Source organism: Papio anubis, chromosome 9, assembly GCF_008728515.1.
Source record: "Papio anubis isolate 15944 chromosome 9, Panubis1.0, whole genome shotgun sequence".
Taxonomy (NCBI): Eukaryota; Metazoa; Chordata; class Mammalia; order Primates; family Cercopithecidae; genus Papio; species Papio anubis.
This window is the reverse complement of record NC_044984.1, coordinates 27,307,353-27,324,034: the sequence shown is the minus strand read 5'-3', so window position 1 is coordinate 27,324,034 and position 16,682 is coordinate 27,307,353. Positions and strand designations below refer to the sequence as shown.

At 35.0% G+C, this 16,682-nt stretch overlaps 1 protein-coding gene across 19 annotated transcripts in view; it reads right to left on the bottom strand.

Moving 5' to 3' along the window:
* Window positions 1–16,682, bottom strand: part of CCDC91 (coiled-coil domain containing 91) — a 375,497-nt gene that overhangs the window by 161,826 nt on the left and 196,989 nt on the right. For 15 of the 19 annotated variants that reach the window (XM_021922136.2, XM_021922146.2, XM_021922142.2 and 12 more), the window contains 2 exons: window positions 13,739–13,762; window positions 6,152–6,259 (listed from right to left, as the gene is read on the bottom strand). In XM_021922136.2, coding sequence (XP_021777828.1) covers window positions 6,152–6,259; window positions 13,739–13,762 — 132 coding nt within the window. The remainder of the gene's footprint in view (window positions 1–6,151; window positions 6,260–13,738; window positions 13,763–16,682) is intronic. The other 4 variants (XM_003906161.5, XM_021922140.2, XM_021922147.2 and 1 more) reach the window with 1 other exon arrangement.

The following is a 16,682-nucleotide window of genomic DNA, read 5'->3' as shown; positions in this document are numbered from 1 at the left end:
GCAAGCAGACCTAATAGACATCTACAGAACTCTCCACCCCAAATCAACAGAATATACATTCTACTCAGCACCACATCACACTTATTCCAAAATTGACCACATAATGGGAAGTAAAGCACTCCTCAGCAAATGTACAAGAACAGAAATTATAACAAACTGTCTCTCAGACCACAGTGCAATCAAACTAGAACTCAGGACTAAGAAACTCACTCAAAACTGCTCAATTACATGGAAACTGAATAACCTGCTCCTGAATGACTACCGGGTACATAACGAAATGAAGGCAGAAATAAAGATGTTCTTTGAAACCAATCAGAACAAAGATACAACATACCAGAATCTCTGGGACACATTTAAAGCAGTGTGTAGAGGGAAATTTATAGCATTAAATTCCCACAAGAGAAAGCTGGAAAGATCTAAAAATGACACCCTACTATCTCAATTAAAAGAACTAGAGAAGCAAGAGCAAACACATTCAAAAGCTAGCAGAAGGCAAGAGATAACTAAGATCAGAGCAGAACTGAAGGAGATAGAGACACAAAAAAACCCTGCAAAAAATCAATGAATCCAGGAGTTGGTTTTTTGAAAAGATCAACAAAAGTGACAGACCACTAGCAAGACTAATAAAGAAGAAAAGAGAGAAGAAACAAATAGACGCAATAAAAAATGATAAAGGGGATATCACCACTGACCCCACAGAAATACAAACTACCATCAGAGAATACTATAAACACCTCTATGCAAATAAACTAGAAAATCTAGAAGAAATGGATAATTTCCTGGACACTTACACTCTCCCAAGACTAAACCAGGAAGAAGCTGAATTCCTGAATAGACCAATAGCAGGCTCTGAAATTGAGGCAATAATTAATAGCCTACCAACCAAAAAAAGTCCAGGACCAGATGGATTCACAGCTGAATTCTACCAGAGGTACAAGGAGGAGCTGGTACCATTCCTTCTGAAACTATTCCAATCAATAGAAAAAGAGGGAATCCTCCCTAACTCATTTTATGAGGCCAACATCATCCTGATACCAAAGCCTGGCAGAGACACAACAAAAAAAGAGAATTTTAGACCAATATCCCTGATGAACATCGATACAAAAATCCTCAATAAAATACTGGAAAATCGGATCCAGCAGCACATCAAAAAGCTTATCCACCATGATCAAGTGGGCTTCATCCCTGGGATGCAAGGCTGGTTCAACATACGCAAATCAATAAATGTAATCCAGCATATAAACAGAACCAAAGACAAAAACCCCATGATTATCTAAATAGATGCAGAAAAGGCCTTTGACAAGATTCAACAGCCCTTCATGCTAAAAACGCTCAATAAATTCGGTATTGATGGAACGTATCTCAAAATCATAAGGGCTATTTATGACAAACCCACAGCCAGTATCATAATGAATGGGCAAAAACTGGAAAAATTCCCTTTGAAAACTGGCACAAGACAGGGATGCCCTCTCTCACCACTCCTATTCAACATAGTGTTGGAAGTTCTGGCTAGGGCAATCAGGCAAGAGAAAGAAATCAAGGGTATTCAGTTAGGAAAAGAAGAAGTCAAATTGTCCCTCTTTGCAGATGACATGATTGTATATTTAGAAAACCCCATTGTCTCAGCCCAAAATCTCCTTAAGCTGATAAGCAACTTCAGCAAAGTCTCAGGATACAAAATTAATGTGCAAAAATCACAAGCATTCTTATACACCAGTAACAGACAAACAGAGAGCCAAATCAGGAATGAACTTCCATTCACAATTGCTTCAAAGAGAATGAAATACCTAGGAATCCAACTTACTAGGGATGTAAAGGACCTCTTCAAGGAGAACTACAAACCACTGCTCAGTGAAATAAAAGAGGACACAAACAAATGGAAGAACATAACATGCTCATTGATAGGAAGAATCAATATCATGAAAATGGACATACTGCCCAAGGTAATTTATAGATTCAATGCCATCCCCATCAAGCTACCAATGAGTTTCTTCATAGAATTGGAAAAAAATACTTTAAAGTTCACATGGAACCAAAAAAGAGCCCGCATTGCCAAGACAATCCTACGTCAAAAGAACAAAGCTAGAGGCATCACACTACCTGACTTCAAACTATACTACAAGGCTACAGTAACCAAAACAGCATGGTACTGGTACCAAAACAGAGATATAGACCAACGGAACAGAACAGAGTCTTCAGAAATAATACCACACATCTACAGCCATCTGATCTTTGACAAACCTGAGAAAAACAAGAAATGGGGAAAGGATTCCCTATTTAATAAATGGTGCTGGGAAAATTGGCTAGCCATAAGTAGAAAGCTGAAACTGGATCCTTTCCTTACTCCTTATACGAAAATTAATTCAAGATGGATTAGAGACTTAAATGTTAGATCTAATACCATAAAAACCCTAGAAGAAAACCTAGGTAATACCATTCAGGACATAGGCATGGGCAAGGACTTCATGTCTAAAACACCAAAAGCAACGGCAACAGAAGCCAAAATTGGCAAATGGGATCTAATTAAACTAAAGAGCTTCTGCACAGCAAAAGAAACTACCATCAGAGTGAACAGGCAACCTACAGAATGGGAGAAAATTTCTGCAATCTACTCATCTGACAAAGGGCTAATATCCAGAACCTACAAAGAACTCAAACAAATTTACAAGAAAAAAACAAACAGCCCCATCAAAAAGTGGGCAAAGGATATGAACAGACATTTCTCAAAAGAAGACATTCATACAGCCAACAGACACATGAAAAAATGCTCCTCATCACTGGCCATCAGAGAAATGCAAATCAAAACCACAATGAGATACCATCTCACACCAGTTAGAATGGCGATCATTAAAAAGTCAGGAAATAACAGGTGCTGGAGAGGATGTGGAGAAATAGGAACACTTTTACACTGTTGGTGGGATTGTAAACTAGTTCAACCATTATGGAAAACAGTATGGCGATTCCTCAAGGATCTAGAAGTACCATATGACCCAGCCATCCCATTACTGGGTATATACCCAAAGGATTATAAATCATGCTGCTATAAAGACACATGCACATGTATGTTTATTGCAGCACTATTCACAATAGCAAAGACTTGGAATCAGCCCAAATGTCCATCAGTGACAGACTGGATTAAGAAAATGTGGCACATATACACCATGGAATACTATGCAGCCATAAAAAACGATGAGTTTGTGTCCTTTGTAGGGACATGGATGCAGCTGGAAACCATCGTTCTCAGCAAACTATCGCAAGAACAGAAAACCAAACACCGCATGTTCTCACTCATAGGTGGGAACTGAACAATGAGATCACTTGGACTCGGGAGGGGGAACATCACACACCGGGGCCTATCATGGGGAGGGGCTAGGGGTGAGGGATTGCACTGGGAGTTATACCTGATGTACATGACGAGTTGATGGGTGCTGACGAGTTGATGGGTGCAGTACGCCAACATGGCACAAGTATACATATGTAACAAACCTGCACATTATCCACATGTACCCTAGAACTTAAAGTATAATAAAAAAAAAGAAAAGAAAAAGAAAAGCTAGTGGTGACTAGAAGAGAAAGTACATAAGAGATATTTCTAATCAAAGTCAAAAATCTTGTTGATACATTGAACATTTCATATGTGACACTCACTTGATTAGTAGACAAGTTGATGATTATTGCATCTGTGTGTATGGATGCTACAGTCATATTTACATGCTAAGAAACTACTACCAACAAATTACAAAAAAAAAAAAGAAAAAGAAAAAGACAAGCTCAACACTGAATTCACAGAAAAAAGAAAATTCTCAAGCATCAAATCACAGGAAATAGAAAAGTACAGAAATCTGAAGACTTGCATGTACAACCACTTAAAAACAACTAAGGAGGCTTTCAGCAACAAATACCAGCTACATCTGGCCTTGCAGCAAGTAGTAAACTAAGTGTGTTAGCCACACTCACTATGTGTGTAAAAACTCAATAAAGTGCCCCAAGCAGAGATAAAGCTCTGGCTGTTTTAGGCTATATGGTTTAGGGAAAAGAGACCACAAGATTTCTTCCACCCTGGTTTGATAAAATGAATATATCTCTGCAATAAAATAGGAGAGACAGACAAATATGAGGTTCAAAGCATATAAACATATTAAATCTAGAAAGTGGTTCTCTAACTTTACAAAGTCAGGCTGGTAAAAACAATTTTTTTCATAAAGAAAAAAAAAAATAGCAAGTAGTTCTCTAAAACAACTGTGGATATGGCCTTAACAGAGCTGACTACTATAAAAGACAAGATACCAAAGGAATCGTTACCCTTAACTGTAACTATTTGCTACCTAAAACGACCCCTGGGATCCCAATATTTTGTAGACAGGAAGCAGGTCCAGAAATGGTATAATCTTCAAAATCCATTTGAAATATAGTCAACAAAGATATTAAAAAATAAAAACACCAACAAGACCACAAGGAGCAACATACTAGGAACCGGGTCAAAAAACTCTGAAAAGATAATCATGGTAAATAAAAGAGCAATCCCTACTCGTGGGCAAAGGCTCTTATTTAACCTATCCAGTGAGATTTTAAAATTGTTACTAGTGATAGCTGTGTGTCTCTGATTTTTCACCTTTCCTATTGCGAATGTTTACAGTAAACACCCTACCTTTTTCTCACCACTGTATACTAGGCATGTTGGGAAAAAACAATTTAGATTGTAGTTCTAAAAAGGGACCATATCTGGACCTGATAATGTACAGACTACAGCACACTATTCCCCTCCTATTACCCAGACTTCTGAGCTTGAGGCCCCAGCTGAATGGAACTTTCAGACTTTCTCCCAAGAGGACAAGATATGTTCATTTGCCTATGAGATGGAGACTCCGAATATTTGGTGAACAAAAGAAAAGAATGTGGTATATTTGTGCTATTCACTAAGTATTTCCAGTTCTCTCCCTTCTAAGTTCATAGTAGGCTCTCACTCTCTAGCCCCATTATGATTGGGTGGAACCATGTGGATATAAATTGAAATCGAATGTATCACTTCCAGGCCAGAGTATTTAATTACAGATACAAATCTAACACGGCTCTATTTCACTTCGAAATTATATCAGGTAATGTTCCACGTTGGAATTACACTATCAGCTGAGTTCCGAAGGTGAGGACAACATGAGACAGGGCCCCAAGACAGACCTCAATGAGTATGTAGCATGAGTAAAATATCAACTTTTGCTATTTGAAGCCAGAGAGTTTAGGGCATAACCAAGTCTATCTCTGCTAATATATGCCTCATGTTGTTTCTATCCATTCATAAAGTTTTATATTTCATATCTCTTGACAGTCTGGTACTTCACTACCTAAAGCAGTATAATTATATTTGTGTATTTCTCTGTGTATTTCCTCTTCCAAGCCACTTATTAAAATGACATTGAAAAATATTTAATAGAACTGACCTCAATCTTGGGAATAGGGTGGTTCATTTATAATCTCCATTTAAATTCTACTCCTAATTGTATTTCTTAATTCTTAGTAAATTTTCTTCCAATGATATAACACAGATGCTCTACATGAAGTCAATTTAATTTTCACATACCAAATTTTATATCTTTGAGAAATATTGCTAGGAAATTCTTACATACATTATTTATGCTATGACCCATCTATAAATCTTCTTCAGCTGCTTTGTTTAATGAAAAGCAGCTAATAATTTAAGCTGTTTAAGATATTAAATCAAGAAAAGAAAAAAATTTGAACAGAAAAACTCAAATAGAAGCCAATTCCTATATAAAATGAAAGGTAACATAAACATACATAAGTGATTTAAAAATTCAAGTATTATTTATAAATCTTATCTCACTAAAAACCATTTACTCGCCATAATGCATTCATGGATATCTCTTTGCTTCTGTTATTTGGAGAATATATTATAACCCATAAATTAACACAAGAATAATCATTAATGTGGGGGAGAACCACATATTTCGGGTCTTTCGTTCTATTTTGAGTCTGTCATAAAATTCTCAATCTTTGAGTTTACATAAGCATATTTTTTCTCCAAAATACACCAAGGAAAGTAAATGGAATGGAACTGAATAAACAGTTATAGAGCTCTCAGGGGAGAGAGTCAGGAGAAAAGTATAAATATATAATGGATGTGCACTTTTATTACCTGAGCATTTAGCAACTCCTCACACTTGTGTGCCTGTTTCTCAATTGCAGAAATGTACTGTTTTTCAATAGCTTCTACTTGTTGCTTAACTGAAGACTGCAGTAGTGCCTGAAAACAAGCAAAAAAATCATTTGGATCACAGACAAAACTTGGAATCTACTGTTGGCATGAGAATATTTTTGACAGTTGTACATACTGTAATATGATATTCTCCTAAATTACAAAATATGTATTTGTTAATACTGAAGCACACTTATATATAACATTACTTTCAGCTTTTGCTTTTACATTTTCCTATTGCCAAGATAACAGTTTTTTGGCTCAGACATTCCTTCCACACATCTTCTCCTTAAAAAGGCCAAGTCATAGAAGATGATAGAGAGGGTGAGTAGTTCTGTTAAATATAAATTTGGTTCAGTGAAGACCACACAGGATGAAGAGTGTATGAAAGCTGCTGAAAAAAAGAAAAAAAAAAAAAAAAGAAAAGGAAAAAAAATCCAGACATATTTCACTGGCTGACAAAACTCCACATCCTCTCGGCACACTGTAATATCCCATGGGCCAAGCATGATCTTCAAGACCACAAGTCAAGTAAAAGCAGATGGAAACTTTGAGCAACTTCAAACATAAAAGAACTGCCCCCCTCCCCCAGAGTTCACGCTCCTAATGTGAAAAGGTATAAGTCAAAGTACGTAAGTCAGAGTCTCAAGGCAGTACGCATAAAAAGTAATAAAATTTGGGAGACTGGGCACACTTAATTGGATACTGTAAATGCTGCAACTCAAGTCAGATAAATATAAAGATATTACCACTGTTTCAAGGAAAACCAAATCAGCATTTGATGATGTTCCACCCACTCACTTCCTTATTAGAGATGCTTAGAATATTATCATCTTTTTTCTTTCCCACTGTTTAGCTTTGTATGTTATATCAACAAGTTCTCAGTAATATCTTTCATGCTATTTATAAACTCTAAATCATTCTATAAGAACTATAGCAAATATTCTATTTTTAAATGTCTGTTTAAATAATAAACTACTCATAACCAAAATAATAAGTTGAAACAGACACATCTTATAGAAAACAGACCATTGGCACATTCACCAAGAAAAAAAAAATCAGCCGTATCTCTTAATCTCTGTTATGAAAATAGATTTACTTGGTTGAAAACACCATGCAATAAGATGCTGGATAAATAGGCATGTATTTTTAAAAGCTGAGACAAAAATATTTGTGAAACTTCTAAATAAGTCTCGAATTTTCAAATAACTAACTTTCTTGTGCAAAAGTAAGACTCTGATGATGCTACTACTCCTACAATTCAGTATTCATCACTCTGAAGCTGCAAAATTAGTAGCAAATTAATAAAGGAAAATGAAGCTCTAAGTTTTATCAAAATATAAGGAAAATGCTTACTAGAATTGCTTTAGCCCTTGATTTACAGTGCCTTCCAAAGATTCCACAATGATTAATTTATGTAAGGCACAAAAGCTTAATCCTTTTAAACTGTGACTAGATGATATAAATCTAGTTTACCTGTGTGGAACCATACTATTTGTTGGGATTTCAGAAAAGTTAAAAAATAATATAATTATAAAAAATTTCCTTAGAATAATCACAGCATCTTTGGTAAAGAGAAAAAAATGACATTCTATTTGGGGACTTGGGATATTATAGAATCATTTTGCTTAACAGAAACAACTGCATTCACTTCCCTATTTGCCATGGTTCCAAATAATCCCACACTTTAAATATTCAACATTTAAATACTCAATATTCAACTGCAATTTGTAGTATATTATATCCTTTGGAGGACAGGTGAGTTAATAAAATAAAATAATATTCTCACTCCATAATTAAGAAACACAATTTGAATAGGGTAGTCTTCCTCTAGGGATTGATTTGTATACCATATACTCATTCTCCTTGAAATGGCAAGGAGGATAATGAGTAAAATAAGAGCCAAAGATGTGATAAGGGAGCATAAAGGAAATTTATGCAAGAGTAACTGGCCTCCTACATATTTCAAGTGTCTCATCTTAGCCCCATTCAGTCATTTAAATCCATGGATCAACAAAAGGCCCACAAAGGTAGGTATATAATGATTTTTTCAAAAGTCTTCCACGTTGTGCTCAGTCTGAAGTTGAAGACAATCATTCCCTTGATAATCACACACTGTAGGTATATGCTGGATGCCTATCAGAGAAAGAAAGTTGCCCCAACCCTGGTGACCTGTTATACTCACCACTATACACAAAGGACATTCAAAGATAAGAATAGCTGTTCCTTGTATATTCTGGATATTAGTCCTTTGAATCATATGGTGAAGATTTTCTCCCACTCTGCGCATTGTCTGTTTACTCTGCTGACTGTTCCTTTTGCCATGCAAAAGCTCCTTAGTTTAATTAAGTTCTGCCTATTTATCTTTGTTTTTACTGCATTTGCTTTTGGGTTCTTAGTCATGAAATCCTTGCCTAAGCCAATGCCTAGAAGGGTTTCTTCAATGCTATCTTCTAGAATTTTTATAGTTTCAGGTCTTAGATTTAAGTCCTTGATCCATCTTCAGTTGATTTTTGTATAAGGTGCAAGATGAGGATTCAGTTTCAATCTCCTAGATGTGCCTTGTCAATTATGCCAGCACCATTTGTTGAATAGGGTGTCCTTTCTCCATTTTATGTTTTTGCTTGCTTTCTCCAAAGGTAGTATTTTGATGGAAATTGGGTTGAATTTGTAGACTGCTTTTGGCAGTATGGTCATTTTCACAATATTGATTCTACCCTTCCATGAGCATGGGATGTATTTCCATTTGTTTGTGTCATCTATGATTTCTTTCAGCAGTGTTTGTAGTTTTCCTTATAGACGTCTTTTGACGCCTTGCTTAGGTATATTCCTAAGTATTTTATGTTTTTGTAGCTATTCTAAAAGGGGTTGAGTTCTTGATTTGATTATCAGTTTGGTTGCTGTTGGTGTATCGCAGAGCTACTGATTTGTGTACATTAACTTTGAATCCTGAAACTTTGATGAATTAATTTATCAGTTCTAGGAGCTTTTTGGAGAAGTCTTTAGAGTTTACTAGGTATACAATCATATCATCAGCAAAGAGCAACAGTTTGACTTCCTCTTTACCGACTTGGAAGCCCTTTATTTCTTTTTTTTTTTTTTTTTTTGAGACGGAGTCTCGCTCTGTCACCCAGGCTGGAGTGCAGTGGCCGGATCTCAGCTCACTGCAAGCTCCGCCTCCCGGGTTCACGCCATTCTCCTGCCTCAGCCTCCCGAGTAGCTGGGACTACAGGCGCCTGCCACCTCGCCCGGCTAAGTTTTTGTATTTTTAGTAGAGACGGGGTTTCACTGTGTTAGCCAGGATGGTCTCGATCTCCTGACCTCGTGATCCACCCGTCTCGGCCTCCCAAAGTGCTGGGATTACAGGCTTGAGCCACCGCGCCCGGCCGGAAGCCCTTTATTTCTTTCTATTGTCTGATTGCTCTGGCTAGGACTTACATTAGCAAGAAAAAAATAAACAATCCCATCAAAAAGTGGGTTAAGGACATGAATAGACAATTCTCAAAAGAAGGTATACAAATGAAACATATGAAAAAATGCTCAACATCACTAATGATCAGGAAAATGCAAATCAAAACCACAATGCAATACCACCTTACTCCTGAGAGAATGGCCATAATCAAAAAATTAAAAAAATAAAAAATAGATGTTGGAAGGGATGTAGTGAAAATTGAACACTTTTACACTGCTGGTGGAAATGTAAACTAGTACAACCACTATAGAAAACAGTGTGGAGATTTCTTAAAAAACTAAAAGTAGAAATATCATTTGATCCAGCAATACCACTACCAGGTATGCACCCAGAGGAAAAGAAGTCATTATACGAAAAAGGTACTTGAACACACATGTTTATAGCAAAACAATTCGCTGTTGCAAAAATGTGGAACCAGTCCAAATGGCCATCAATCAGCGAGTAGATAAAGAAACTGTGGTATAAATATATGATAGAGTAGTACTCAGCCACAAAAAGGAATGAATTAATGGCATTCACAGCAACCCGATGGGACTGAAGACTATTGTTCTAAGTGAAGAAACACAGAAATGGAAAACCAAACATCGTATGTTCTCACCTATAAGTGGAAGTTAAGCTATGAGGTTGCAAAGGCATAACAATGACACAATGGACTTTGGGGACTTGGGGGAAAGGGTAGGAAGGGGGTGAGGGATAAAAGTCTACAAGTTGGGTTCAGTGCATACTGCTCAGGTGACGGATGCACCAAAATCTCACAAATCACCACTAAAGAACTTACTCTTGTAACCAAATATCACTTGTTCCCCCCAAAACCTATGGAAATAAAAAATTAAAAACAAAACTAAGAATAGTTGGAGTACCGAAGCTGGAGTTAAGAGTGGAGCTAAATGATTAGGCAAGAAGGCAGGTGTCAGGTATTAAAAGAACTCGTATGACAACAAGGAGTTTAAGCATTGGTCCTACTGCTCAACACTGTGATGACTAGTGCCATAATCCAAGCAAACAAGGTAATTTCCAAAACTGCCCCTACTACTAGATTAAGCACTGTGGATATACAAATACACATTGATACTAGCCACATGCCTTTATAACTTGCTCTATTATTATATATATAACTGAATATTTATCTTCCAGTTTAATGTATCATAATACACAAAGACTCCTTTACGTTTCTCATATCTCATAATACAATCTTAACATTTGCTGACTTATTGTCTTCTTCTGTAACTGTCTCTACAGATACCCAAGACAAAGAGGCCTTCCTTGAGCTTATACAACATTTAAAAAAGATATATGAAAGAATAATTTCATTTCTAATATATTTTCAACTATTTAAACACCCATAAAGCATTAAGACTCTCACAGTATATACAGATAGAAATGCCAAGATACATACCAACATACTCTATATTGAAAAGAATGCTATCAAGGGCAGAAAATGTTTTGTTGATTTTGAATATATTTACATCTTAGCCACAGTTTTATCAGAGATTTATAGTATTATCCAAGAGGATTTAATTCACTAAGCTTAAGGAAAACTATCACAATTTAAGAATAATTTTTAGGCCGGGCAGAGTGGCTCACACCTGTAATCCCAGTACTTTGGGAGGCCGAGGCGGGCGGATCACGCTGTCAGCAATTCGAGACCAGCCTGACCAACATGATGAAACCCTGTCTCCACTAACAATACAAAAATCAGCGAGGCATCATGGTGTGTACCTGTAATCCCAGCTACTCAGGAGGCTGAGGCAGGAGAATCACTTGAACCCAGGAGGCGGAGGTTACAGTGAGCTGAGAGCATGCTGTTGACCTCCAGCCTGGGTGACAAGAGCAAGATTCCATCTCAAAAGAAAAGAAAAAAATAAATTTTAAAGTGTTAAAATATTTCTAGATCTCTTAATACAGGAACTATAACTTCATGAACAGCTTTTTACAGACTGCCTTGTACATAACCAGCCCATGTAATAGTTACTTGGTAAGTGATGATCCCTGTGTGAAAACTGATATTACATAAATATATACTATCAACAGTACCAATATTTATTAAAAAGTTCACTAAGCTTCAAATTATAACTACCAACACAAGTCACCAAAATTGTTACCAAGTCCATTTGGTACCGACTAGAGATCTCAATTTTTAAAGTTATTATCTAAGACAAGAAATATTCTTTTTACTCCACTGACTCAATTGTGAGTAAATAGTGTGAAGGACTATAAATTCTGGGAAGGAAAAGTATGTTATAAACACATAGAAAACAAAGATATTAAGTCAAAAACCATGCCACACCACCCCAACTGTTAATACACGTGAGAATTAGATGTGCATTTCTTTAGTGGAACTGATTGCATGCTGGAATTTGAATGATATAAGTATAGCCAAAGTAGACTACTGCAACCCAGACTACAGTCCATTGTCACAACAAATCCACAGATTTCTCCTCCCTTGATATAGCCCATTGTTACGGATCTGATTCCAGCCTCATCAAATTAAATGATTGTCCAGATTTGCAAAGCAGATGTGTCTAAGGAACAAGGTCTTCAAAATATTAATATCATCTTTGTACTGATTATGTGACCATAAAGGAATCCTACATAGATAATTGTCAGCAACAATAATTAGATTATATTGAAAGTCACAAAATAATCTTATCTAACAACCTATTAAGTCATACTTTACAAATGGAGAATAATATATAGTGCAAGCCGGAAGAAAAATGTACAACAAATATAATCTATCAACTAGAATTTACAACCTAGGAGAATAGGAATCTGTATTTAACTCACTGATATACCCAATGCACCTACAACAGTGCCTGACACATAGAAGATATATAACAAATACATTGAGTAACTAAATAAATTAATCATGATTTAGGCAAGCCTGGTTATTTGTCCCTTCATCCAGAAATTATTAAAACTTTTATGTTGATTATACCTGTAATTATACACTTAGTTTAGCTTATTGAGGACAGTAGTATATACAAAATAATCATAAAGTATCATCTGAAATCAACAACAATTTTGCCTTTCTTGGAAAAATATCACAAATTATTATTTAAACATCTATTTTTTCTATCTTTTAAAAAATTTATTTCTATTACTTCTTCTATTTTCTCATTTTTAACTAAAAATAATATGAGCAAAACTGAAAGGTATCTGCCAAATGAATAAGCTAATGCTACAAAGAGATATTTTCATGTTTTTTTTCTGGCACAAGTCCTTTTTTTCATCAAAATATTACTTCAAGTTTTGTAAGGATATTAAATTGTGAGCATGTCTTATAATATTCCCTCAAATTGCAAACAAATCATAAGTTTATTATTCAAAAAGAGAGCCTACTTGACTGAGGTGCATTTGTAAAAATGATGAATCTCAGTCGTTTTACAGAACCATTCATCTATTTTTCCTCCATGAACTTTATATATCTGCCTTACAAATGAAGACAGACACTGTGGTTAATAAATGTGCCCAAAATCACATGAAAAGACACAGTGGCACAAAAAAAAATCAGTTCTACCCCTTTGTTTCCATTTGTCTTAGCTTTTCTAGCGCAGTAAAGCAGATTTCTCTTTTCGTGAACTAAGCAGCTATTTCATTTTTATCACTCAACTATTCATTTATTATTCATTTAGTCAATAAATATTTTCCTAAACACTGTTCTAGGTACTGGAAAAATACCAAAGACACTCAAATGCTATTAAAATTTTCTCCATTAATGGACAATGTATAAGAATGAAAATATGTAGCATTGATTTTTGTGGGCTACACATATGCATGGGAGTTAGAAACTAATAATTCATGCACCATGCATGAATTTTTTGTATATGCTCTAGAATTAAAGATAATGCAATTATTCTCTCTGGTAGTGAAAGAGTTAATCCTAATAAGAACTACAAGAGTTTATGTTTTTATATGTCCTTACAAGCAGTACTATAAATATACTTACTATCAGTAGTAATTATATACTTACTGCAAGTACATCTATGAAGTAATAATTACTTTAACTTCATCTGGACACTTTGTCTATTAATATACATTTCTTCTACAATACTTACATTCTCCATTTTATGATGAAGAGACTGGTAAAAAAAAAAAAAAAAAGACTATGAAAACGAAGAAATAGTATCCAAATGATGGCAAATGACTAGATTTGGCTCTGAATGCTGCTCTTGGTTACCAACTTGTCTTAATCCCCAATGGCTCTTGGCTTAATTGAACACATCTTTAGCCAATTTGGAGGTCTAAAACTTCATTCTATAGCTTTGTTTGCTTATAATTCAGGAGAATAAACTGAGAGCTTGATTTAATTCATGCATACACACAAATACACACATATCCATGTATTTTAAAAGAGCTTCAGATCACTGAGCCAATAATCTCTGAGGTACATGGTTGTATTAGAGGAGAAACATTAGGCATCTCTGAAAACAGTATTTAGATATTTCAGAAAATTTTGTTGGAATATAAAAGAAATAATATGAGTAAAATTTATCATCAAAAGGTGATCTAAAAGTTCAATGTAAAATTCTTTGTAATTCTCTAGTACAAACACTTCAATTTAGATTTAAAAATTGCATTTACTCAATTCTGGATCCAAATTCAAGTCCAGGGTCATGGTCTCCTGTGGCCCAGCCTGGCAGAAGTTAGGCAACATTCAGACTCTGTGAACTCAACCTTTGGGAAGAATGAAGGTACATGTTTCTCAAGAGTAAATTACCGTTGTCTGAAGAGTGATAGCGATGGAAACTATTACCTAAAATTTTGGAAAAACTGAATTAAGAAACAAACAAGTTCTCCCTTCCTTTTTCCTTAATTTAAAAAAGGAAGAGAAGTAGCAAGGTCAAGTTGAGGCTGCTGAAAATTTATCCTGTTACAGATCTGAAGCATATGGAATTGCAATGAATCTCAGATTTTTCTGTGTATTTGAATTAGTGCAGTAGTTGTATACAATTCAAAAAGGAAAATGTTAACTTATGGGTGTAGATCTAACATGAAAATTGAATACAGTCTAGCCATGTTATAAAGTGCCTTGGAGGCTGTGAAAGCCAAAGAAAATCTTCAGGACACAGGGAATCATTCCTGTTGGCCTCGTTGTTAAGGGAATCTAGTAACATAAGAGTTGTTACCTCAAACACCACAAAAGTCTCCCAGTGAAAATTTCTTTTGTGCCATGGACAACACATTAAAATTAAGAAGTTTCTAAAATTAAGTACAGCACAGAGACTCTGCATGTCTGCCTTCCAGCTACTTTAACCTTCTGAAAGGCTGCCATATGGATATCCCTCTCCCTCAGATGCCACATTATTCCTTGTGACTTGAATAAGAGCTACAGTTGCAGTTAAAAAAAAAAAAAAAAAAAGGAAAAGAAAAAAAGAATTCTGACCGAAATAACCTCTTCATAATCATTCATACAATTAAGTAGAGTACCTAGGTATTAATACAGTAAAGGTCTACGCATCTCATTTTCTGAAATATAAAATCACTGATCATGGGAAGAAATAAACTCATCTAGATGTCTAAAATATTTGTTTTAAATACATATGAATTAACTTTGCAAGGAGGCGGTATACACTCTTTTGAAGGGAGCCCTGAATCAAGCCTTAAATAATGTGGCTTTTATTTACAACTCTTCTTCTGCTGGTTACATGTCCATCAAGGCACCATGTTTCTCTATGTATCAGATTCCTCATTTCATCTCATATATGAGAAGAAGAGTTTCTTCTCTGCCAGTGATGAAGGCATTCAGACAAATTATGACACTTAACTTTTTTTTTACATTAATGGTGAAATCCTGTATTCTAACAGTTTGTTGTTTGAGAGTTAAATTACCTACTTTTTATGACATAGGAAATTCATATTCTGTGGATTCAACTTAGGATCAACATTATTGTTTTAATTACTAGGTTTATGACGATTAAAATAAATTTTTTAAAATTTAATATTATAAATATTTTAAAATTAGTATTTTCCTCCAAATTAATTCAGTTCCATTCATAAAATATAGATCTCAAAGATTAGAACTTTTCCTCATACTGAAAAGCCATCAAGAAAGAGATTGGAGGTTTGATTTAAATCAATTTTATTACAGCAAACATGTTAAGACTAAATTTTGAGTCAGACTAGATTTTGAGACTAAGAGAATGAGTTTGTGAACTTAGATAACAAGTATAAATACTTCTATTAGTTCTATCTCAGTTTAAAGTTATCACTAGTACATGACAGATGTGATTACATTAAGGGTTAATAAAACTGTTTAAAATCCATTAGTTTGGGCATCAAAAAATTAGAAGAGATGTCATCCCCAGAAGAGATACAGGGCCAGAGGTCCCCTGCAGTTCCAAGCTCTAGCTTGATTGTGAGTTGAGAAGAAGCCTCAGAGGAAGGGACAAAGTCATCCAAGTGGCTCAGGGGAATTATTACTATTGTAACTGATATGGAAATACCTCACTATCATAAAATGGCACCAAGTAGTGCTTGCTGATTTAACAACAGCTCAGACTGGGTTGTTACAAAATTACCAAAAAAATTGGCTACATGAATATCCTACTAAAACAACAAAATACAGTAACCTTTGAATTTGATGATCTGAGTAAAATGAACTAAATCAGACTATGGATTATTTCTCAAATAGAATTCCTCTCTGATTGCTATAAAGCAATTTGACAGTCAAATTACCAAAAATCAGAAATGTGACAATTTTATGCATATTATCCCATCTCTGGAAAAGATAAAGGAAAAACAGAGATGCCAAAACACCAATGGGAGCAAAATTAATTTTTATAATACATAGTTCTATATCTTTTGAATTTTGAATTCAGTGCATATGTTACTATGACAAAAATACGATACTTTGATGAGGCAAATTATTATATCCCCTAATAATTTACCCTTGGTATAAAATCAATATTCTCATAAATCAAGTTTCCCAAAGTTGATTACCTAGAATGTAGGGATTAAAATCAAAACCTCCATTTTAATATTAGATTGCAATCAGAAACA